Genomic DNA, 25036 nt, shown 5'->3' with positions numbered 1-25036 from the left:
GAAATAACTGAGAAATGGTGTAATATCGCATGAAGTAGGGGAAAAAATTAATTCTTCCTAAAATTAGCATCCACCTCAAAAAGACTGGCATACGTCTGGCAATATTAATGAAACCCACGCAGAAACTCACCTTGTGGGTTGGTTACTAAGCAGCAGTGGGGATACAAACAGACCCAATGACAGGGCTACTTCTCTTTGGGTCAGTGGTTTATAGCATCTCTTCATCAAAGAGGAATTTTTACATGGTTTGGGCAGAAAGCTGAACCTTTGAAACTGTGTCACTGACGAAATGAGTGGTTAATTCCCCCAGAGAGTCTGTAATATGGACTCGTATTGGGGCCAGCGACTTTCTATACAGTAGAGCCATTGTGCAGAAATGTCTTCATGACATCATGTGGATGTTGGACAGTAAACAGCTCTCCTTTTGTTTGCTATAGTCTGTGGGGAAAACGCTGCTCTGGGCTAAAAACGTCGTTTTTGTGAATTTAAGTTTTGCAGCAATGACGACTTCATTTGTTCATCACGATGGAGCTGGCACTAGATTCAGCCTGTTCACGCTATAAACAGACAGCAGGCCGGCTTTATCCTTAAATAAGAGCACATTAATACCTTCTTAGAAGATGCTCCATGTATAAAGCAGCCTCTTCATCCTCTCTGCCTCCTCACTCAAACTCTAGTGTGGGCCTCCACTCGGTGGCTCTGTCACAGCTAACAATCACAACCCTCTTGTCCTCTTACTTGCCGTTGGCGGTGTGGTTTTCAGCAGCATGCAGGCGTGTCATACATACAGTGTAGTCTGGGCCATTCATGTTTCCATGGCTTTACAGTACAGCCTGGCTGTGGTTTATGGCACGGGCAGTGAGGTTTCGGTGCACCGACGACGAGTGGGAGGCTTCCACCCGGGCTGCACGTGTGGCGTGAAGGGCGAGCTCTGTAATGGCCTCAGACGCTGCATTGCTGCCAGGTCAGAGTGAGCTCATCTGAATCCGTGGTTCCAGACGTTTGGATGGGATTGTGCCCAGTTCCCACCAAACACATGAAGGAAATTATACAAACTCCTGAACCTTTTCTGCTTTTATTCAGTATGTGTCAGCAGGTATGACAACAAAACAAATGAAGCTGTTTATAGCTGGCTATAAAAGCCATGACATCATGAGGAGTACTCCCCATTGGATGTAGGAATGAATGAACTGGATCGTCCAGCAGCCAATAGACAGTTTTCCCCACACGATAACAACTTCAGAGTCTTGTTAAGGAACTGTGGCTTAGCTCTATGAATATTTCACTGAGTGAACACCATAACAACACATTTACTGAAGTATACATGATATTGATGACATCAGCCTGCATTCTTCATTAATGCTCATTTTTATTTTAATGGTATAAACCATGGTGTTGACACACCTCCTGACTGGCTCTGGTTAAGTGTCTCCTATAAAGGTGATCTGGTAGTAAATCAGTTCAACTCCTCTGTTATTTATGTATCACCAGTTCAAGCACACATTTGGCCGCAAGGCAGTTTATACTGTAAGGTAATGACCCTACATTATTAGAGGGAAAACCTCAACAATCTAATGATCCTGATGAACAAGGACTGGGCGACAGTAGGAAGGAAAAGCTTCATTTTAACAGGAGAACCAGGATAAGGGAGGGGCAGCCACCTGCCGGATCAGTTGGAGGATGAGGATGGTGTATAAACAAAGAGGCTGTAGGAGAATAACAGGGGAAAGTGCTGGATCAGCTGATCCAGAACCAAACTGTGAGCTTTATCAAAAAAAGCAGAGAGTGTCTGCGTCCTGAATCCAAACTGGGAGCTGGTTTTACAGGAGAGGGGCCTGGAAGCTGAAGCCTCTGCCTCCCATTCTACTTTTGCAAAGTGCTCCACTGGGATATTGGGAATATGATGGGATGAATTTCTTAAGGTAGGCTGATGGAGCCTGGTTATTCAAGACCTTTGTATGTGAGGATTTTTAAATGAAGCTAAATTTGTCTCGTGTTTAAGTGTTAAGTAGACCTTCACTGACTTTTGTCATGTCAGAGCGGGGGAGGGGGATGTTTCTTGTCTTAGGTGTGCTTTATCAGTCCCACCTCTTACAGCTGTCATGGCTTACTTTCAAACAGTGCTTCATCTGTGGTTATCCTGCAGACCTAGGAAACACGTCAGGGGGTGTTATTACCTACGGCACCAAAGGGTTTTTCCAGCACTCGGAGCGTGTGAGTGTGGGTGGATTCCTCAGTGAAAGTTGAGACACATACTCGTCACCCCCGCTTTGTAATTAGGCACTGTGCTTTGGGACAAACACACATGTTGTAAGTGTGTTATTATGTTTTCAGCTGCTAACATAAGCATTCCTGTACAGCGCCTCCTCGGGCTACCACAGCCATCACCCAGTGTGCGTTTCCACTGACGTGATGGTGAAGAATGTGAGCCTTTAGGTTTTATGATGGATTACTTTTTTTTCTTCTTCTTGCCTGTTTCCATCTATTAGTCTTCCTCACAATACCGCACATGATAAAGATCACAGCGTTGACGCTGAAGCCAATAAAACCCAAACAAACGTCTCTGGAATATCGCGTCTGTGGATCGCAGCTAATGAAGTTAATGGAAAGAGCAGTCGCGGCCGGAGGCTGTGTCACATCTCTGTCCTGGGTGGATGGAGACAAGAAAATGGGAGAAAAAAAGGCAACATTGGAGCTGATTTCTTTCTCAGGAGCTCAGCAAGAGCCAGCTGTGAATGGAGAGGAAATGAGATCAGCCTCCTCTTTGGAAGTCATATTTCTGGATCTGCCCCCACATACATCAGCAGTAATGATGATGCATTTCTTTCCCGTATTTGTGTAGAAGGTAGCGTAGATCAACACCAGGAAAAGCACCCCATGTTGGCGACAGTCAAACGTTTCCACACAGCTAGCTTTGGGAGGTCTGGTGGTATGTTTCCTCTCCAGATTGTGGGGGATTTCCTCTCGCCCCCCGGGACATCCTGTTATCTGAGCTGTGACTCATTGGAAAGGCCTCATTTCAGTGACTGGACTTTTTCTTCCCTCTAGATTAGTTTAGTTGATTGATTCAAGGGCAGTTTTTCTTATCTTAAACTTCACATTAAGCTGCCTCGCTGTAGTACTGCGTTAGATTACTACACTGTTAGGTGTGAATGCCAGTTCATGCAAGGGTAAGACAAGGAAACCAATCCATCATTCCCTCGTATCACTCGAGCAGCTGTGTGTGGGATGACTTTGGTCTGGCCAAGAGTAAACACATTCTTTTGCAGAAGGGAAATTCAAATAACAGCTCCAAAATTTACTTTTTGGTTGTGGAAAAACCGATTTTAAGGAATTTGGACGAAGTCGCTGCAAGTTCACCTACTTGGACAACAAAAATCGTTTTTCCAGTCTCGTTTTGAGGTTATTGACTGATTTGGTGTGAACATCAGCTCAGCTCTGACACTGTTGTCACATCTTTAAGTCCTACAATACGTCCAACATTGTGGCTTTAAAATTCCTGAATTGACTGAGCTGGGAAATGAAGAGGATTTATCCTTCAGATACTTCTTCTTTGTGTCCTTTAGTTTATATTTCAGTTGTCCAAATGGGAATGACGGTTTAATGGGGCCTCGGCAGATCCCGCTCCGCTATAAAAGTCTGACCTCGGAGGTCTTTTTGCCCTCGGCTCCTATAATTAAGCACCATGAAAACAGATTGATGCTTAATGTGTCACATAAGTTTTCCCTTTGTGCTGTTAGAGAAATGTAGGCCAGCTGTGCCCAGCTGTGTCTGAAGGACTTTGTTACACAGCTGGGCGGGGTGAACTTCAGTTAAAACGTTCATTTACCCCCCCCCCCCAAATATGCTTTTTTAGCACTGACACACACACCAACAACAAAAAGATCCTGAGAGACGAGTTTTTAAGACTCACTGTTTTTATTTTCTAAGCCATCATCCAAAGTCTGAGACCGATAATATGAGGCAAACGGAGCCACACACAAACATGTGGATGCTTCAGCTGTCTGCACACAACTGAAGCATCCACATGTTTGCCTCTTTCTTGTCTGAAAAACCAAATCTCAGGTTCATGATTAATCTGGAGTTCCTGGAAGTCTTGGCTCAGACTCTGAGTCTTGTCCAAGTTTAGCCTCAGACATTTTCCACTCTTCATTTCCTCCTTTGCAAGAACTTACAGCAGCGATCGCATGTAGTGTGTCTGCGTCTGAAGAATGATCTTCAGGATCAATATCTTCGACATCATGGAAATGGAAACAAAACAGTCTTATGTCATGTTTGACCTTTGACCTTTTATCAGTAGGTACTGCATTCTCACACAGAGGTCTTTACAGCTACAAATCTTTGGCTACGACGTTTCAGAGAGCTCCAGCCAGGCCCCAGAAAGCTGGACAGTACATCTTAGTTTTCTCTGAGATGTTAACATGGGCAGTGCTTTTATCAATTATGTAATTTCAGCCTAAAAACTTTCCCCAGATCAAACTCCTCCAACAGGAGGATATTCAGTTTAGTTATTTTGGTGTTCAGCAATAAAGCCGTTCTGAGTGCACTTTTCGCCTCCTGGAGTCTGCACTTTGGGTCCTCCAATCCTGCGTGCCGCACACAGCACACGACACATTTACCTTTTTAAGACCAGTTTAATTAATGTTGCTTTGAAAGTTTCACTGGCACAAACAACCACTGGACAATCCGTTTATTGTCCCAACAGTCTGTCAGCTTTGGTCGCCAAATGTTTTGTCGGGAATTTCCTTTCGTCCTGGATTTCTCTGGCTTGTTTGTGATTGGTATTATGAGTTATGAGTATTTCTGGGCATTTTGAAAAGTTTTCAGATGTTGAACACATTATTTGATAATTCTGTGAACTGGAGCGACGTGTATGTGAAACAAAGTGAGTTGTGAAGGGTTCTGCTGGCCGCTCTGCCATTGATGACCTAGATTTTTCAGAGAAGAGAAGCAGACCTCTTGTAATGAACAGATGTCTAATTCAAGTCCTCCCGTGTGTTTATCTTTGCCAAACCACTTCCTCACAGTTTATTAATAGGGCAGAGTCCCAGACCTGGAACTGAGACGTCACCTCTGCATTTGCAGCTCACGTCCATCCAACAAACATCTCAAAATATTCTCCGGGGTTTTATTGTAGCTGAGGACCAGAAGCTGCTCTTTGAAGTGTTTTACGACAGCTGGCAGAGTCGTCGCCCTGAAAATAAGTTTGAAGTCGAGCAGTGTCAGAGCTGCCAGACTAACAGAGTACATACACGAGGCCACCTGTGCCCCTCCCACCCCCCCGCCCACCCCCAAGGGTCACCGCTTGTGGTAATTTAATCTCCTCGCTCTGCTACTGAGCAGTCTGTAAGCTCTCAGTCCCTGTAGGGAAGCTGGAGGACTCATGGGTGTACGTGCAGATGCACAGAGTCATCCAAGAGCAGAGGATGCTCAAATAAACCTCTGCCTGAGGAGTAGACATGCAAGGCTGCACACAAACACAGGCGGCAAAGCTCATACATGTGGGACATGTTCTCTGGCACTAAATCAACACTTTTATCTCATTCTGCCTACACACATCTCCTCCTGACCCGATACTCTAGATCAGTGGTCCCCAACCCCCGGGCCTCGGACCGGTACCGGTCCGTGAGTCGTTTGGTACCGGGCCACAAGAGTTGAGGCTCAGGTGTGAAATGTATGGTTTTCAGGGTTTTTATCGGTTTTCAGCGTTATTTTGTTATCGTTTTTATCGTTAACTCGGTTTTCCTGGGTCTTTTCACGTGTGTTATGAATAAATCTTCCTTTTTTCGGTACCGGTACTAGTTTTATTTTGTTGTATTTATCCGCGACACCTTAAAGACCGGTCCGTGAAAATATTGTCGGGCATAAACCGGTCCGTGGCGCAAAAAAAGGTTGGGGACCGCTGCTCTAGATTAACCTCAGCAGATGATCTCGGCAGATGTTTCGGTTGTATTGCCTGATACTGCAGCACTGCAGCAGGACCAGTGCAGACTCGGGGGTGCAGATGGAAATCTCGACGTGCTTCGTGACGGCTGATACTGAGGCTTTAGCTGCCGTCAGTCACTATCACGAGCAACACTTAGAGAAGCGACACATACAGAAACATTTACCAAAATGACAGGCCTGTGGTGGATCCTGGATATATTTAAAGAGCAAAGCAGCAACAGTTCAAAGACTGCAGCTCTGGGTTCATAACGTTGCTGCAAAGGCTCTGTGGCTGTGGGCTTTATGGGGCCAAGAGGCCACAAACACGAGAGTTTGAGCCACTTTGTCCTTGTTTGATTTGTGTTGTCATCGGAGGGTGGAGCATTCCTGCTTTGGTGGTTTCCTGGTAACGTCCACGAGCTCCACCCTTCAAACGCGGTTGTCGTGGTGTCATTTATCTTTGCTGTGGTGACAGTAATGAAATATGAACACGAGTCGGATGGATTTGAATGTTTGTAATTAATAACTCTACATTTTGTACATTGTTAGCCTTTTCTCTTTTTGTTGCTTTTTTCCTTTTTAGTGTTTTGTGGAGTCCTGCAGGTATTTAATCAGGAAGCAGAATTTGAGACACTGTGAGGCTTTCAGTGTTCGTGGCCACGTAGGATTTGTTACAACCAGTGGCAAACAGTTGAGGACCATCGGCAGACTGCTCCGTGGGGTGTCTCTGACCCACTCTCTTTCTACTTTCACCTACCTCGCTGTGGAGACGGATTATTCTGAGGTTTACAAGGGCTCAGCTTTTTTTCAGTACTCATGGAGACACAGATACACACTTCATATTTCTTTAATTTTGCCGTGGAATAAATACCAAATGTGCTCTCACTCAAACTTGGGGGGCAGGCTAATGGAAACGCAGAGCGGAGGCATGTGAGGGTTGCTCTTGTAACAACGAACAGAGGGTGGACGTAAAGTCGAAACAGGTTTTTGTAGTGAGGCAGGGAAATCCTGACTGTAATCATATTTAAGGCCCGAAGGAGGAAATGCACACCGCAGGTCTGGATTTATGATTGTAAGATTAGAGTGGCTTTAGTGCTTTTTATTCCAGGTTATATTTTCTAGATCATTTCATCTCTGTAACTGTGACATAAATATTCAGTGCAGCCACCTCACAGTTAACTTGTCTTTCTTTGTCCTTCACGCTTCCCAAAAACCACAAACAAGATTCCACTGTGCCGTTTAGGAGCACTAACCTTTTAAAAACATCCTTTCTCCACGGCAGCACTATCGCATCTCACCCTTTGTAACACTTTTTGAGCCTGTCAACAGTTTTGATGACGTTTTACATCAAGATTTGCTTTTGAAAAGTAAAAGTAAATAAATAGTCCTTATCTAGGTTTCAACAGTGGAGATCAAAGTTAGCCGACTAATTGTTGATTTGATGACAGAGAGCATCACAAATACTATGGTAAAAGATGCTACGATTGGTCTACAGTAAGACGACGAATTAGTTGCACAGATTAGAGTCGAGTATGAAAACATCTTGACGACACACAGTTTGTGCTGCGGTAACTTTACAGCCGGGCCTCAGCTGTAAATTCATCGGCCCAGCAGAGAATCAGTAAAGATGTTCTGCTTCCAGCTGATTTTAAACTGAAACTCTGAACATGAGCAGCTTCAGACCGGGTTATGTATTGAGCATAAGGTGATTCAGCCAAGCAAAGGCTCACTAACCCATTAGTCTTGCTTCATAAAACAACTGGTGGTGAATGAAGACATGTTGTCTTATTGCTACAACTAAAAACACCTTTTTTTTTCTTCTCGGGTCTATTACTCATCATCTGTTCCTCCTGACCGTTGGACACAGAGTCAATAAAATCCAGAGATTTCATATTAAATTGACTCTTAAGTTAAAGATAATTCAATAAATATGGATTTTTAGATTAGGTGTGGTATTTATGTTGTAATTATAAATGTCACTAACCAGTTTTACACCACGTGAAGCTGGTTTGGAATCGACACCCGATATTCTCTTTATTGAACAGTTTCCCCCTACTATGCTCCATGCTTCCTCCATGACTACTTAAGAATGCAAAGCATGCATGTTCATGCGACATGTCACCTCTGGGTCATCAGCCCGACACCTCCACGACCCCTGACCTCAGACCTGTCCAGCTCCTTGCAGCCAGGCCCATCAAATAAAAGGGCTGGAAGGGGGAGAATGCCTCTGCACAGGATGTGACCACAAACAGGAAGAGGGAGACAGGCACAGACCTGCTTGGTTAAACTTTTTTCCTTCTTTATCAGAGGAGTAAACGGTGACTGCAGCACAAACATTTGAATTCCATTGCTGTGGAAAGCGTGCACGGGACACAGACATTAATTTCCCCAAAGCCTCAGGTCTGACAGGTTCCCATTAAAAATGTCTCATAACCATTATCATGTGATTTTAAGTGTGTGTGTGTGTGTGTGTGTGTGTGTGTGTGTGTGTGTGTCTGTGTGTGTGTGTGTGTCTGTGTGTGTGTGTGTGTCTGTGTGTCTGTGTGTGCGTGTGTGTGTGTGTGCATGCACTGGCAGGCTTGAGCTGAATTCCAGTCCCCCTGCTGGGTGTCAAGAATGTTACATTTGTGTAATGTGACAGCATCAGCAGTCATGTTGTGTTTGTGTGAGTACAGAGCAGCTGCGAGGCCATTAAAGACAGCAGCATTGCTCTGTAGCTGGCTCATAACTGCTTCCACTAAGCTAAAAAATCTTATGTTCTTTTCCAGAAATCACACTAAAATATTTTTGTTTCACAGTGCATGGACTGGATTCCTTCTCTTCATTTTCTTTTCTAGGCAAGGATAAATTTAGAAAACACGTGTGAAGGTATCCAACCAATGAAATCATTACAGCAGCCCTTTGAACTGACTTGTTAATGCAGCGCAGCGCCCAGGTCTGCTCAGCTTTACCCTCAGTTTGACATCAGATGTTTTCACCCTTTTCATGGGAGCGGGAGTTCTTCTCCACGCCACATGTCCAAACACATCCTGAAACGTACGTTTGTGTCCACACTCCGCTGCAGTCCCCAGCAAATGTGTGCAAAGAGCCACATTCGCTCAGCCCCCAAAGGCTGAGCGTTCAAACAGCCCCCAAGAGGGAAGTGGCGACATGCGGAGAAAACGTCTGAAACACTCGTCCCAGTGCTTCCACTGAGGATTTATGTGCTTTTCTTTGCATCATCCCATTATGTGCAGAATGTATTTGGACTCATGAATCAGAGTTATTGTCGCTGTCACATGCAAGCAGGCTGTGCTGAAATCTCGCAGCGGGAGGACGTAAAAGCGTGTCTGCGCACACATTGGTGCAGTTTGGTTTCAGCTACATCGAGAATTTCTTCTGTGTCTAATAATTGTTCCAGTCTGTGAGTGGATAATGCAGCTAATTTATCCTGAGGTTTTCATTCTTGAACAGCTGCTAATCAAAATAAATTCACTCTTATTTTCATATTAGCTGACACAGATGTGGTTTGATTGATTTATTTGTTCACTTCTGTAGTTCCCCATAGTGTCTCCGTAGTGTGGCAGTTTGCACACTTGGCTAACCTGCCAAAGATTCCTGGTTTGATTCCCAGGAGGCGACACGCGTCTTCCTGCTGTGACGAGCCCTTTGTAAATAAGGGAGCAGCTAATAGTTTGTTTTTTTTCTGTTGTAGCTCACAAAACAGAGTCTGCTGCCATTGTGGCAGATTTATAACAGAGTTATAATAAAAAGCACGCTGCATTCACTGAGCAGATATTATTAGTATTAAACTAACATGGAAAAACATCCTTAATGTGATTGGTTTAAATGAGAACAAGTGAACGCCACATCAGAAGAAACGCCAAGTGGTTCTCTCTACGTCCAAAAGTTCGTAGCAAATATTTTATGATCTCGGCTTTTTGCCTCTTACTGCGAGGTAACATGCTGAACTCCTGTCTGCATTTTCTTTTCCTCTTTTTTCCCTTTTTACTAAGCTGTTCTCCCCATTCCCACCTCCTCGATGTCTCACCCTTTGACCCCTGTGGTGGCAGCGCCTCCTGTATCCAGCTGCATCGCTCTCCAGCGATGGTGGTTTCTGCAGGAGATGCGAAACTCAGCGGGACGTAGTGAAAGGGAATAATTAGACACCAAGCGTTCATAGCTGGTTTGAGACGTTTTTCTTTTTGGTTTCCATGACATGATGGAGTACGTCAGCTTAGACGTGGTACATCCTTCTCTGTCTTTGACTCACGCAGGTTTTATTGTTTCTACTTTTTGGGACATTTCTTCACCTTTCCCATGCAGTAAAAGGGTTTTTCTTTTCCCCCCTGACTGAGGCTCAGAGGATTGTGGTGTAATTTATGGGCTGTAGTCTTTTTATGACACTTTGAACAGAACCACTCCATCATTCTTTGTTTTTCTAACCCCCGAGGAAAAAGGTGGATCCATTACTCCAATCAGAGTGAGGCTGAACCAAGTCTGAACCGTCTCCTGACTCTTGGCAGCTGAGTGGATTTTTGGATGTTCCTTCTGTCGTGGTAGCTGATGCGCTCAGTATTACAGAGACGTGGGAAAATCAGCTTAATTGCACATTTAATGGAGATTTCTATCAAACTAAAAAGACACAAGTTTGAAGGCTTCAAATTTTTCCAAATTGCTGAATCTTCTGTTGAAATCTTCTGGTCCAGCTGTGGCTCTTGGATGCATTTCAGACCCCACAGAAGAAGTTGGTGGGTGTGGGCGCCCTTTGTCACTGAAAGGCAGCTGGTAGCTGTAATCAGCAGATTTCCATGAACAAATATATTTTCTGTTCCTCTGGGGTGTGTGGGCTGAGATTTGGGGGGTAGCTGGATGAATGCTGTCTGCAGAGGCAGTCTCTCTCACACTGACAGTTTTGCTCATTTGTTGTGCGTCTCTTGTGTAAGCTCAACATTTGTCTTTATTTTAGCTTTGACACACAAACGCCACGTCTGGGAATGACCTTTGACCCCCGAGTCTGATTGGCATGCTGTGTAACTGTTTAAATGTGCCGTTTCTCAAAACATCCTCCGAAATGGAAAATTCCTCACTCTGTGGTTATTTAAAGAGAGATAAGATGAGAGCAAACAGCTTTCGCTCAGAGGTTATTGTGACATCTCGTCTCTTTCTCACCAACTCCAAGGACGAGTTTGATCCTCGGCTGCGTGAGCCTGTTTCATTTGCAGCGCTGCATGCTGGGATTAATCAGCTCATGTTACCCATAACTCCCCTCTGTGTGTAGGTTTCCACCCTCTGTGAATGTAAAGCTACAGCTTTTTTTAAACTCTTACATACCGCACGTTTCCCCTTTAATCTTGTGGGAGAGTAAAACCTGAAGTAAACACGGTTTGTTGTAATTTTCTTTTTTCATATATCGGCAAGAAAGCCAGTTTTCCCAAGTGTTTAATCCTGTGCAACATGGTAAAAGCTGCTGAGAAAGCTGGGCCGGTGTCTGTGGCACTTCGTTCACGGGCTCCTGTTTCTGTCAGTGTCTAAAAAAAGATCTACACAAAGCGACAGACAAAAGACTGTTTTCACACTTCTTGGACTGGTCAACACTTTTCCAGTTTGGGAAAGAGGCACCTATTTTTATGTGGATGAAAACCGATGGAGTGTGAGATTGCGGGATAATAACAAAATAAAGACGTTGGCTAACCAGGCCTGTTTCTCCCTGGGAGAAGAGAGTGTGTTATTGTGTTTCAGACAGGAGGGAATGTGAGGAAGGTGTTGGGAGGAGGGGAAAAGGAGAAAGACATTATGGGTGATTTTCCACCCTGTCTGCACTGCTTCAAACATTTGCACCTAATGTTTTCTTTAACGTTTCCACACAAAGTCGGTCCTGTGTGCCCTGACGCTGCCCAGGAAGCACGATCTGACGTGGGAAAGAGTGTGATGGTTGTCCAAGGATACAGTAGCTCATGTGGTGGCGTCAGCATAGCTTAGAGGGAAAGTCAGGTTGTCTTGGCATTCCTGCAAGTCTTTCCTTGGATGTCACTGAAGTTGGAGGGAGTGATGCTCCCCCTGCAGCCCAGTGTCGTCAGTCACAGCCCAGACATGCCTGCAGATTCCAGCCGCCTCAGGTCAGGTTGTCTGATCCACATGAGCTTATACATGGACTCGTTATGTTTGGATAGCTAATAAGATTCTGGCTCATGAGCGCCTGTTGTACATTATGAGTTCAGACCACTGTGGTCACTTACGCTCACCCTCCCCTCCCTCTCTAAGGACAGCCAGCAGTTTCACAACACGTGTCTGAATCCAGCTCGCTGCTGAACAGTGGCGTTATTATCTACTGCTGTTTTGTCTTCAATGTACAGTCTGAGGCACTTTCAGGAAGAAACACGGGACTCCTATCTCGATGGGTGTAATGAAAGAGGCTTTTTAGCAGCAACAGCGGTGAGGGTTTTTTAGGAATTCCTTTGGCGTGACCTTATTAGATCAGCACATGCTGGGCCGAGGACGGGGAGGGTCAAGGACGGGCAGAAAGAGGCCACTGTGCAGATCTGTCAGCAGGAATGGACAAATGAGAGAGGAGGAGGATGGAGCAGATCAAAGCGGACCACTTTAACCATGACATCACTGAGAGGAAAAGTTCCACTGGCCCACTTTTTCTTTTTTGTCTTGCTTCTCCCACAGCATGTGCTTAATGCGTTAGCCGTGTTTCATGTAATGTGCACCTTGACCGTCTGGCTGCTTTCCTCACTAGCATGGAAAAACTGAGCTGGAGTCCAAATAATGTGTTAGGCTTTTTGATTATATCAGTAGAGCAAAAAACATCAAGCCTTGGTTTAGCTGAGATGAAGGAGCGGCTCGGTCACGCCTCCTCCTCAGCACACAGTAAAGACATTATGTGGCCCGTGTGTCCAGCTAGCTTCTACTGAAGCAATGTTTTGTCCATCAAAGCTCCAGAGATTCAAAGACTTAAGTGTGCAAGATGGAAAGGTTAATGTGTAGGTGTAACAACATTTTCCTTGCCAATTAGAGTCACGTAAATCAAAAGCACGCTTTGTAATATTTTTCTGTTAAAGTTTGTGTTTTTAAAAATGGGCTTCAAATGTTCTTCATTCCTGTTAATGTTGGCATGTGGTCTCAAAACGGGGATGTGGCAATGAAAGCGTCAAACAGACACGAGGTCTTTTCCAGACTTCCTGAAATTTCGCACTTGAATTATCAATCAAAGCGCTCGCTGGTGACCTCTGAAGCAAAGCATGCGCTCGCCTCATTGGGAGGTGATCATCCATTTGGACACATTTTCCCACGGTGGGTTTCTCTTGCAGGCACTGGTGTCAAGTTTTCACTCCGTATAGCTGCCGCAGCTTTCACTGGCAATAAAAAGCCTTAAGAGTCAGCAGGTGTGTGCAGGTTTCTTCACCAGGTGAGAGCAATCCCAGTCCTGTCCTCGTTTATTATTGATCTGCTAGAGCCAGCCATTGCTGAGCCATTACAACATGGTAAGGAAACGTATTTTGAACCATGACTGACTCTTCTCCTGCCAACTATGACAGCATTTCATATCACGCATCTGGCAGATAAACCGAGGTACTGACATTTTCATATCCTAAAGATCAAGACAGATGCACACAAACTGCAGTTTCACTGAGTGGCTGAAGCATACAGCGCCGACGCCTTTCAGCCTGCATGCCCTCAAGTTTGAAAGCTGTAACATTTTGGGAGGAGTTTGTTTGAAACCTTTGCAAGAACAAGTGGAATAGGAGAGGAGTTGTGCACTATACTCTTGAAATCATTACTATCCTGCAGCTTTTCCTGCCCCTACTTTTGATGTAAACACTAAAATCTGTGTAACACTCTCAAAGCTCAAACTTCTTGGTATCTGTAGAAGCTTATAAAGACTGCTCATCTGTCAGCTGTTCAGAACTGTGTGCAGAGAAAATTGTAGCACTGCCATATGTGCACTGTGTCATATCATCACTGCGTCTGCAGCGCCAGCCCACACCTATCTACATACTTTTGACTGGAAGGTGCAGCCCCAGAGGAGAAAAGCATGCAAACGCACATTTAACTTGGCACTAACACGTTCCCACATCAAGAGCACGTCTCTGAGTGGCAGGGCGGTCCAGCAGCTCGTACGCAGGTCGCTCTTTTCAAAGCTGGACACACTGACTGGTGCTTATTCATCTCTACAGGTGCTGCTTTGAAATTCACGAGGGAGGAGAAAGTCAGCACATTCAGAAGTTTACATCTTGTACATCATAAGATTTGCTTTTTGTGGCAGAAACTGTGAGTTTTAAATGCACAGGAAAAATATTTCTGCTGTGTTGTTTTACAGTTTGGAGAGAGTGAAAGCTGAACTCTGTTCACTGTGACTGACAGTGCAGTTTTCTAACAATCAAATTAATACTTGTAATATGGCTAACTTATTTAAAATCTGTCAGTTTTCACAGTTGCAATCGTTTGTTTGACAGAAAAAAAAGACTACCATCAGAAAGTCTGTCTGTAACATTTGCCTGTAATGTCTCTGGTTCAAGATAAGATAACCTTTATTAGTCCCACGCGTGGGAAATTTGTTGTTTCCTGCTGGGTCCACGAGTGAGGACGACACTGCAGTTCACTTCAGCTTTATTTATACAGCCCCAAATCACAACAGTCACCTCAATGTGCTTTATACTGTAAGGTAGACCCTACAATAATACATACAGAGAAAACCCAACAATCATATGACCCCTATGAGCAAGCACTTTGGCGACAGTGGGAAGGAAAAACTCCCTTTTAACAGGAAGAAACCTCCAGCAGAACCAGGCTCAGGGAGGGGCGGGGCCATCTGCTGCAGTCAGGTGCTTGATTTGCACGGTCAGCAAAAGATGAATTGTTTCAGCATTTAGTCAGAGTGTATTCAGAAGTGATTTCTTGGGATAACAATGATGCAATATTTGCACCACATGCAGAAATATTGCTGCTAATAAAACATCAGTTGGATTTACACATGACTGTCTTTATGCCGAATTTTCTGCTGAATAGCGTGATGGAAATCTCACAGCCATGATTGATTCGGGCTCCGTCATGCTGAGGGAGTGCTTGATATATGAACATGTGTTTTCAATGCAGAAGCTTCCAGCTTGGACTCACTTGGGGGTTTCGCAGTTTGATTCAGTACACCGACTCTCAGAAATACTTTGTTTTATTATCTCTCCATAAAATGGTAGCGAGCATCTCATACTGATGAACTCTGGCACTATTAAACTTTGCTATTTGCTAATGAACAGTATATTTAGTCCTGAGTGTGCAGGGGTCCTCCACGCTGTGCGCTTTGTCTGATTGGCTGGAAGTGGGCCAGAGGGAGGAAAGCTCCTCCCTCTGGCCCACTTCAGACTGTGCACTCCAGGGAAGGTTGCATCACTCACTTGTCATCGTGCATGTATGTGCATGTCGTGGTTATGTAAATTTGATGTTTCCGTTTCTTCCTGTGTGGTTTTCAAAGGCTTTCAAACCTTTTATTTTACACTGAGTTAAAATGTGGAGTTCCTAGTGTTTGCACCAGGAGTGGGCTGGTAGCCAAACTCGTGCCACAAAGATCATCGATGCTTTTTTAAAATAAGAAGCTGATCTTGATCTTCAGAACACATGTTCGCATCTACTTATCAACCATCTGATCTTATTCCTTATCTTAAACCTCTGATGAATTTCATCAGGAACGTGCTGAAGACACCTCGGTCTTATCATAGTCGTCTTCGTGTCTTCAGTCCAGGAATGCCGCCTCACTCTCAGGACTAACCCAGCATGTCCAGCTGGCCGTCAGACAGACAGGGGGAGGGATTCTGCTTCTTCCATCAGAGCAGGCCACTCCAGCTTTCATGATGTACAGTTCTTGGAAGATTTTATCCCCCACAGAAAACACAAAGACTTCTCTGTTTGTGAATCTTCAGCATGTGAGTCTGTGCATTAAGGTCCCTGCAGAAAAGGATATCCGTGCATACATGTGGACTTTCCCAAACGTTATCTAATAAAGAACAAAGGAGCACAAAACGAGACCTTTACTGTAACAAATGCCTTTTTACTGGCAAACATGAATCGGTACCTGGTGGCGAAATGAGGGGGTGGCGTGTGTGGAGTTCTGTTTTTGGCAGCCGGGTCAGTCCGACATACTCGACTGGAGAGAGGTTAGGTTGTGAAATGCTGGGGTCTGCTTTAAATTTGCACCTGTTGGCGACATGATGGATTGAGACAATTAGCATCAGATGGCTCTGCTGCTGAGCGTGCCGTTCCAGGGGATACGCAGCCGACATCGTCTCCAACCTTGTCAACTTTCACCTTTCCGTTTCTGTGTTTTGTTCTCTCGTAATCGTTCTGTCATCCTCTCGGCTCTCTACTCGGCTGCTTCTGCCTACAGTTCAGTCACTGTCGAGCACTTCATTTGAATTTTGAAGCTCTTTATCGCTCAGTTTTGGCTTTGTTGGTTAACGTGTTTAAAAACCTGCAGGCACTTATCATGTTTGAGTTCAAACAGAGTGACATCCAATGAACCAGATCCAATGCAGGCTGCTGTTTAGAGCCCTTTTGTGTTGTTGACTGTATACAGAGTTGGCTGCAGAGAGAAATGTGTCCGTGTTGAGGCTTGAACACGATGACTATCTAATCTGAATGGCACCAGGCACGTCCTGATAGCCGACTTCTTACAGTGGGTCGTTTTAGAGATGAAAAAGGCAAACGTTGGAATTCAAATTGCTCAAGATATCCTTAATCTTCCCCCTGATCCGTTTCTTTTGTTTGTTTGGTTTGTTGCTGTTCGGTTGAGGCTGGAGCCAGCAGCGGTGTTTTGTAAAGGTTACATCTAAAAAAAGCAGCTTAATATATTCTGAGCCCAGCGTGGCTTCAACCAGCCCGGCGGTCATAGAGGGATGGACTTGGTTTGTAACAGTAACCAAGTGCTAACTTAGTACTGAGAGGCCCAAAGTGTTCAATCCCCCACATCATTACACCACCACCACCACCAGCATGAGTTATTGATACAAGGCAGGATGGATCCAAGTTTTCACATCGTTTACATCAAATTCTCAGCCCACCGAGAGCCAGCAGGTCGGGCAGCGAGTTTCCTCTCTTATCCAATCTGGTACTGAGTTTCCTGTTGTTGGCTGACAGGCTCAGCACTCGGTGGGCTCTGTGGCTGCTTCAAGATTCAGTGTGGTGTGTGTTCACAGATGCTCTTCTATATTCTTTGGTTGTAACAATTATGTGAGATAAAGTTTCCTTCCTATCAGCTTGATTGTTGTTTGGTCAGCAGTTTCTGAAATACTCATATTAGCCTGTCAGGCAATAAAGTCCCCTCTTTCCTATTTTGTGCTTGGTTTGAACTTCAGCAGGCGATGGAGAACCAGAGGTGTGTAAAAAGCATCAGTGGTCACGCCCAAATGTTCGTTTCGTTGAATTTTTAAACCTCTCGTCGTTTGGCTTTATGGGCAGCAGTTGTTCAGGTGCAGCGTTGCTGTTTCAGCCTCCGACTCCTGCACATGCTGAACGTGTGCTTGCCACCCCGTGTTGCTCCTTTATGGCAGACGAGCACCTTGGATGCATTTGAGTTTGAGTGAGGAAGAAACACTGTAATACTCCAAGGTACAGATGATTATTTTGTTATATTACTTATAAAACCCACAGAGTTCACTGGGTGCAAAGAAGTTATCCAGCAGCTGTAACACTGACAGCTCTATTTATTGACAGGATGTGGATGGAGACAGTGTGGGCTACTAAATCTGCTTACTGAGTTCTTCTCTGGCTTAATGAAACAAATGTAGATATATTACTTATTTCAAGTGAGTTCAAAAATTGCATGCCAAAAATTTTAGGAAAGTAATCTGTTTCTTCGGGCAGATGCTTCAGAAGAACGGCTGCAGATTCTTTTCCAGGTATAGCACGTCAGCTTATGGATAGCAGAGAGCTGTCCATCTGTTTAATGCTGCAAACATGAAGATAAAAAGCTTTTCTTGTCTGAATTCTACTGTAGTTTGCTCCAAAATGCCCGTCACACCTCAAACTTTAATCCCATTTCTGGGTCAGCCACAGTTCTTAATTCTGCTGACACGACTATTTCAATAACCCCTTTTTCTTTCTGTCTGTGCTCCTTTTATTTCCAGTTGCAGCGGCCCGACAAGGCTGCAGAGGCGGCTCACACCTACTTCCAGGCCAATCCAGAGCATGTGGAGATGGGCCGGGACCTGGAGCAGTACAAAAACCTGCAGGGCGTCGAGGAAACCCACTTTGTGGACCGAGAAGCCCGGCCTCACCAGGCAAGACACAAAATCTTAATCAGTCAGACATTTCAGTTTATTTGGGTTTCATGCCGCACATGTCCTGATGCATCTTCATAAACCACATGTACTGAATTTAATACTTACAAAAAGCATTTCTGCCCGAGGTTTCACTTTTCCTACTTTGCTTCTTTCCAAAAATTGGAAACCATGGGAAACGGCGCTTCCTGTTTGAAGGGGCTTTGTGTTAATGGTGCTTGTAATTTAATGATTGGAAACATCTCAGCGGCAGCTGTGGTGAAGCTGCCACTCAGTGTCTCACTAAGTGAAACTTGTGCCTCAGTTCAAAGCTTTAACTTAAAACGTGGGTTAGTCCAAAGTGTTTTTGCTGAAGCATTTGCTGCCCCGCCCTTCCTCGGTGGCAGAACGTGACGTTCACCAGAGGAACATCAGATCTATTTTTTCACAGCTGTCATCATTATGGGAATCCTATTGCTCTGTGACTATATGGCTGAAATCATTTTTGTCTTGGTTCTCGCCTCCTGTCGCAGCGCTCCTTCACAGCGGCAGTGCAGTTGTACGATAAAGGCGACTACGAAGGAGCGATTGCTCTCTTTGAGGAGGCGTTGGTGGAATACTACAAGGTAGACGTGGACTGTCGGGCGTTGTGCCAAGGCCCGCAGAAGTTTGAGGGCCAAGACCACCTCCGATACCGCTACAGCCTCCATGAAGTCGTATCAGGTAAGAAACCAGTCTCGAGGTGCCTCTGTCGAGGAGGCGTCTGGGTTCCAGTCTGCCCTGTGACCTTTGCTTTGCTCTCCCGCTTTTCACTGCCATCCAATAATAAAAGAAAGCAGTTGAACCGAGGTCGCATGTCTTCTCTCATGTGTCCCGCGCAAAGTCAAAAGCCATGGCACATCTGTCTGCACCAGTCAGTCGAGTTTGAGCTGCATGTTTTTTAAGAATACGAGTCCCAATAAATTTCAGTTTATTTGATTCTGTTCAGAATTATTAGCAGAGCTGTTTGGTTAGCTCTGGGAGTCAGTCGACATGCTTCATAACCATCTTTGGCAGAAACGGCCTGAACCCAGGCCAGCTCTCTCTCTCCCGTCACCTCATTCCACTGCTGCAATTTAACTTGTTGTTCTTGGCGTCTTTGCTTAAAGGAACATTAGTTACTACATGCCTGGGCTCATTAACTAAAATTGTAGTGACATCCATGCAATTATTGGATGTGTTTTGGTTTTTATTCATTCAGAATATGAAGGTTTCTGTAGCTGAGACTAGAGGTGTGACAGATAAAAGGAAAAGTGTTGTGAAGCTGACTTTTAGGAGCTTTTATTCTTGTACCTGAACACACCACGAGATAAGATTTTTTTAAACGGTTCAGTGTTTTTTCACATTGACAGCTTTGGGGGGTTTTAACAGCAAAAATGAAAGTTAGTGTAATTTACACGACTTTATCTTCCTAATGGCGTCTCTCAGTTCAACTCCAAAGGTCACTGGCAGACTGGCGTCCATCACACTGACAGCTGGCGAAAAGGTTAACCGCATAGTTTCATCACAGAATATTATTCAAACGTTTTTAATGAGCTGGATAAATAACACGCACTTATCTCATGCTTCACATACTGCTATCAGTTTGTGTTGTTTCTGTAGACCTTAATGATCTTGTTGCATAGAACCAGGCGTGTAAAATCTCTTCTACCAGATCACAATTATAATTTTAGTATTATTATATTACACTGGGACTTTGGGCAGGGGTGTTATTATTATTATTATTATTATTGTAAGAGTCAGATCTTTGTCTGTGGAAGCTGAGGCGAGTTTTAGCTGCAGGTTAGTCGTATCCAGGATGCATAAACGCTGAGAGGCTTTGTTTTACTTACAGTTGGAGGGTTATTTTCCACAGCGCTGCCACGGCACAGGCTGCGATCGTCATAATGCGCAACATGACTCGCATATACGGGAGTTTTAAAGGATTACTTTCTCCTTCACTGACCCAGAAAGTCAAATCCCTTTGCATGATTCAGATCCGACCTTTGCTCCTGCGAGACTCCTAAAACAGAGAGTAAGGAAAGCGCTGCTGCAGCTGCTCAGACATCACCTCAGTATACTTGGACATAAACGATGAGCACACGTCCTCATAAAGCACGCTCATCGAGCTCTGCTGGCTCTCCTCTCAGGGATGAACATGAGCAAATCATATGTTGAGTCTTGTTTTTTGTTTTTTGAATTTCCATAAATGTTTAATTCTAAAAAGATCTGCCAAGACTGGAAAACTGCGAGAACCTTTTTCATTTATTTATCAACGTTTTTATCCAGTTATTTTCCAAATTTGGACTCGTAAAGTTCTCAGATGTTCTGTGTTTTAGATTAGACTTTACTGGGATTCGTCAGTGTTTTGATGAAGTATCTGCCCTGAGATTAGCTCTCGCTCTTTTCCATGAGACCAGCTGAAAGTCGGCCTTTAATGTGCACAGATCTCTTTACCCCTGAGCTGGTCTCATACCATCTGTATAAGTTGCAGTAATTATAACATAAAGTGTCTGTTTGTTAAGTGTGTATGTTGGAGTGTATTTGTGGACACAGCGCAGAGTGTCTGTCCACTTTGAACACAGGACATCCTGTAACAGGATCCCTCCTGCAGCTTCTTTCAGGCCTATTGTCAAACATCTTTTCAGTTTCTGGAACTATGAACATAAAGCAACAATATGAGAGTTCACTCTCTGCATGATCCCGTGGTTACCTACCTGGAAAAGTCACATCCTCGTCTCACAGCGGAAGGAATTTATGCTAAACTCCAAATCAAAGACCAGCTCTGAGATTTTTTCCTTTGGTTGTTTGCAGATCACTTCACTCAGGTGCTGCACTGTGAGCACGAGTGTGTCAGAGACCTCGCTACTCGACCCGGCCGCCTCTCACCTATGGAGAACTACCTGCCTCTACACTACGATTACCTTCAGTTTGCCTACTTCAAAGGTAGGTTTTTCTTTAGTGTAAAAAATGGTGACTGCACAATACTTTCAGACATTATCTGTGTCTGTGTGAAGCTCAGTCTGACTGCACAATTATGAACAAAGAAGATGGATCATGGATCCACCCATGAATCCAACGCCCACACAAACACATGCGTGTGTGTACACGAAGGCCCCACGACCGCAAAGAGCTGCAGACGAGCCGAGCGGATCGGCACGCCCGGTCGAGTCTCACCTTGTATCACGAGCATTAATGGCGTGGCTGAATCTGACGCTGGTGCTCTGTGGTGTACGCGAGTGTGAAAACATCTAAACGAGGGAGTGAAGAGTTCAGCACGGGAGTGTTGGCATGGCAACAAAGCATAGACGGGAAAAGATGGCGCGCTGGCGAGTTGTGACATCACTGATTATACGTGGTGACCTGTAAACATGTGGCTCCAATAAGGAATCGTGGATCAGTGGGTCTGAAGTGTGGGTGTGTCTCTTTCTTTCTTTTTTTGGCTGCTGTGTGATAATAATGGAAATGACTCAGTTACAAAAAGGCGAAACTATTTTTTCTAATCAGACTTAAAAAGTTTGAACTTTTGTCCGACATTGTTTTCTTGATAAAAAGTGGTCGTTTATCCGCGGAGCACTCGTGCTAACATCCTGTTGCTTAAAGGTTGGAAATTTAAGGCAGCTGCTTGTTGCCTGCGAGGCAGTGATGTCGCTGCCTGTTACACTGTGGCCTCCTGCTGTTTCGCTCCTCAGCACCAGCATGACTCATACCGTTGCAGCTTATGTTTCCTAAAAACGTCAGTGGCATTTTCTATCTGCTGAAGCTCAAAACTCCACACTCTGACGTCTGGGAGGAGATAGTAAACTTCAGCAGAGGTAGGAGATCTTTGGTTAACCTTCAGCCTGTCGTCAGGAGTGCGTTTGTGCTCACAGATGTTTCAGGAAGCGTTCGGTGACGGGCCGCTGATCTCCTTCTGTTGTAGCAACCCTGAGCCTGTGTGTGTGCCGTCTCCACTACGTCAACCTTTGGCTTCATTTGTAATGAGAGTTTTGAAACGTCAGCTGTGATACATGGATCTCATATACTCACATACTCCACAGTCCTTTCACAAAACACTCGTTACACGCTTTGCACATGTGTGACATGTATGTTACAGTCTACTCCTGTGGAAACTCCAAGATAAAACTCCTTCATTTGCTTTGTGTGTGTCTCTGCAGCGGGCAGGCTGGAGGAGGCGCTGCAGTGCGCTCTCACCTACCTTTTGTTCCACGAGGGAGAGGAGTTCATGAAGGAAAACGCCGATTACTACAGAGAGGAGCTGGGACATGATGCTGAGCCACGAGAGGTAAGGAGCTGATGGACGTGAAGACACCAGAAAATAGGTGAATTTAGTGAATGGGCCTCTAAATTAAACTTAATAAGAAGAGCAATGTGTTGAGTGTGTTTAGTGTCTGTGCCCGGCTATGTTACTGCTCGAATATGCAGGATGCTGCATGAGAGAGCTGTGATCATTTATTTTGGCCTCTGTTTGTTTGAGTTTGTTTGTAAAGATGGAAGTTTTACCGAAGAAATTAAAAATGCAAATAAAACACCAACAATTCATTTGAGAAGATTTCACTGAAGCGACTGGAAGGCAGGTGGCGTGGACACAAACTGATGGCATAGATGTTTCTACTAAAAACCTCGGACAAGTTCGAGTCTCAGTGACCTCTGACCTCAAGGTTAGAGGTCAGAGGTGATGTTCTTTGAAAATCTTGTGAATGCGATAACTTGGGAACAAGGTGACGTAGGATTTTGAAATTCATACCATATGTGCATCACTAGGAGGCCGAGCACTGATCGCCGCCGGTATTTGTTAATTATCTGCAGACGTGAGGACGAAGCTGCAGATTCTGCTCGTTCTTTTTCCTCTTTTCAAAGACTCAAAGCTGGACGGTGCAATCAGGTTAATCGAGGCGCTCTGGGGATTTATATGGTTTCTTTTAAGTTACGAGAACAATGTTTAAACTCTTTCAAACACCTTTCTGCACTGAGAGGAATGAGGCTGAGGTAACTGGCAAGTGCTTCAAAGAAACAGTAATGAAAGATTAAATAAAGGCTAAAGATTCCACTTGAGATGGATGTGCAGTAATGTAACAGGAGTGTTGGCGTGAGACGTCCAGGACCGGAGAGGAAAAGTGTGGATTTAAGGAAAACCGAGGAGACGAGAGGCAGCAGCCCTCCTGCTGTATGTCTTGGATGAAGCAGCTACTTGCCACTTGGCAGCTGCTGCCTCTTCAAGTTTGCTTTTCACTTGTGTACGTTTTCTATCCAGCTGGCAGCACTCGGCACATTTCACTCTATCGACATCCAATGTTTACGGCAACATATTTTCCCCCTGCCATCTTTTTTATTGTTATTCTGAGTAACTAAAGGCTAAATGTCTGCACGCTAGTGAAAATTAAATCTGCAGAGGCTGACTACTGCTCATCAGCTACTTGTGCGCTGAGCGTTTGTTCTTCCTAAACTCTGATCAGCTGCTTTAAGAGTCAAACGCTGCCTCAGTTCAGCTCCAAGTAAACAGCTTCTCTCCTAAAGCCTGTTACTCATTAGAGACACTGTGTGTGTGTGTGTGTGTGTGTGTGTGTGTGTGTGTGTGTGTGTGTGTGTGTGTGTGTGTGTGTGTGTGTGTGTGAGACTGAAAGTCAAACTGCTTGGTTTTTTGGTTTTCACTCATAGCCTGCATATTGTCTAAGCCTTTCCATCCCCATCAGTTTACAGAAAAGTCACTGGGCCGCAGACTCCCTCCTTCTGCGTCCTCTCCCTCTTTTGGGGAGAGTTCATTTACAGAGTCCGGGATCCCCTGCCACGTCCGACCGCCTCCCCGCTAATGAGTCTGGCTTCTTAGGCACTCGGGAGGAGAAAAAAATCATGTCACGCTGCCCACAGAAGTGTGTGAGACACTGTGGGAGCATTAGATTTTACACAATCCACCTCAATTCAGAGCAGCTCTCTGTGTTACTGCAGTATTATTCCTTTTTTACCCTGAGGAGGGAAAGTTTCCCTCTGAGAAAATGAGGAGAGTTCATCACAAACCATTAGCCCTGGCACTGAAGCGCAGAGAGCCAAAGGAAACACAGTCTCATTCTCATTTCCTTTATGCGGACAAGAGGAATACCCTGTGACTTTTAGAGCTTGGAGAAATTATGGACAGACCTCTGAGTTATCTAGGACTCGTATTAAAATATGAATAATTTTGTCTGAAGGCGTTTTCTGCAAGAGAGAACAAATAAAACCGTGCTGTCTTTCCCATTTTCTTATTTCTTTCATATGTTGTCGTGGTTTACACATTTGTGTAAAACAGCCATTCGCAAATCTCACAACCCCAAATTTTATTTAGAATATAACGTAGAAATAAATCAAATGTTTAAAGTGAGACATTTTACTGTTTGCTGCTAAATATTGGCTCATTTTAAATTTGATGCCATTGTTGTGTCTCTGGAGTCGAGGGTTGGAAAAGTAAGCGGAACTAAAACAGAAACAATTTGCAACTAATTAGTTTTGTTGTTAACAGGTGAGTCGCTAACAGGGTTTTAACCTCAGACAGGTGGAGTTTGTCAGACAGCAGCGTTTCATTATCTGCAGAAAAACAATGCAAATGACATTTTCCTTTACTCTGTTCACCATAAATCCTCCACCTTTTTTGTTCAACAGAAAGCTGCATGGTACCTGAGGAGGCACAAACAGGAACTAGAGCTCCTTCTGATTGGCAGCAAAATCATGGGTGCAGAATTCACAGAAGGGGTAAGTTATGCTATAAAACCCTGGAGCAGCCTTTGCGCGCTTAATAACAAACCGACGTTCTTTAATTTTGTTTTCCCCCAAAAATGAAAGGAGATTTAGTTTGTAATTTAACGAGCAGTTGTTGGTAAGTGAGTCCG

At 44.5% G+C, this 25036-nt stretch overlaps 1 protein-coding gene across 2 annotated transcripts in view; it reads left to right on the top strand.

The window, feature by feature from the left end:
* The window catches only part of p3h2 (prolyl 3-hydroxylase 2), a 45443-nt gene that overhangs the window by 16348 nt on the left and 4059 nt on the right, over positions 1-25036 (top strand). For both annotated transcript variants that reach the window (XM_063466329.1, XM_063466330.1), the window contains exons 2-6: positions 18027-18179; positions 18692-18881; positions 20991-21122; positions 22334-22461; positions 24810-24899. In XM_063466329.1, coding sequence (XP_063322399.1) covers positions 18027-18179; positions 18692-18881; positions 20991-21122; positions 22334-22461; positions 24810-24899 — 693 coding nt within the window. The remainder of the gene's footprint in view (positions 1-18026; positions 18180-18691; positions 18882-20990; positions 21123-22333; positions 22462-24809; positions 24900-25036) is intronic.

Source organism: Pelmatolapia mariae, linkage group LG23 (genome assembly GCF_036321145.2).
Source record: "Pelmatolapia mariae isolate MD_Pm_ZW linkage group LG23, Pm_UMD_F_2, whole genome shotgun sequence".
Lineage (NCBI taxonomy): Eukaryota > Metazoa > Chordata > Actinopteri > Cichliformes > Cichlidae > Pelmatolapia > Pelmatolapia mariae.
Note: the sequence above shows the minus strand (reverse complement) of the source record. Positions and strands in the feature narration are given on the sequence as shown.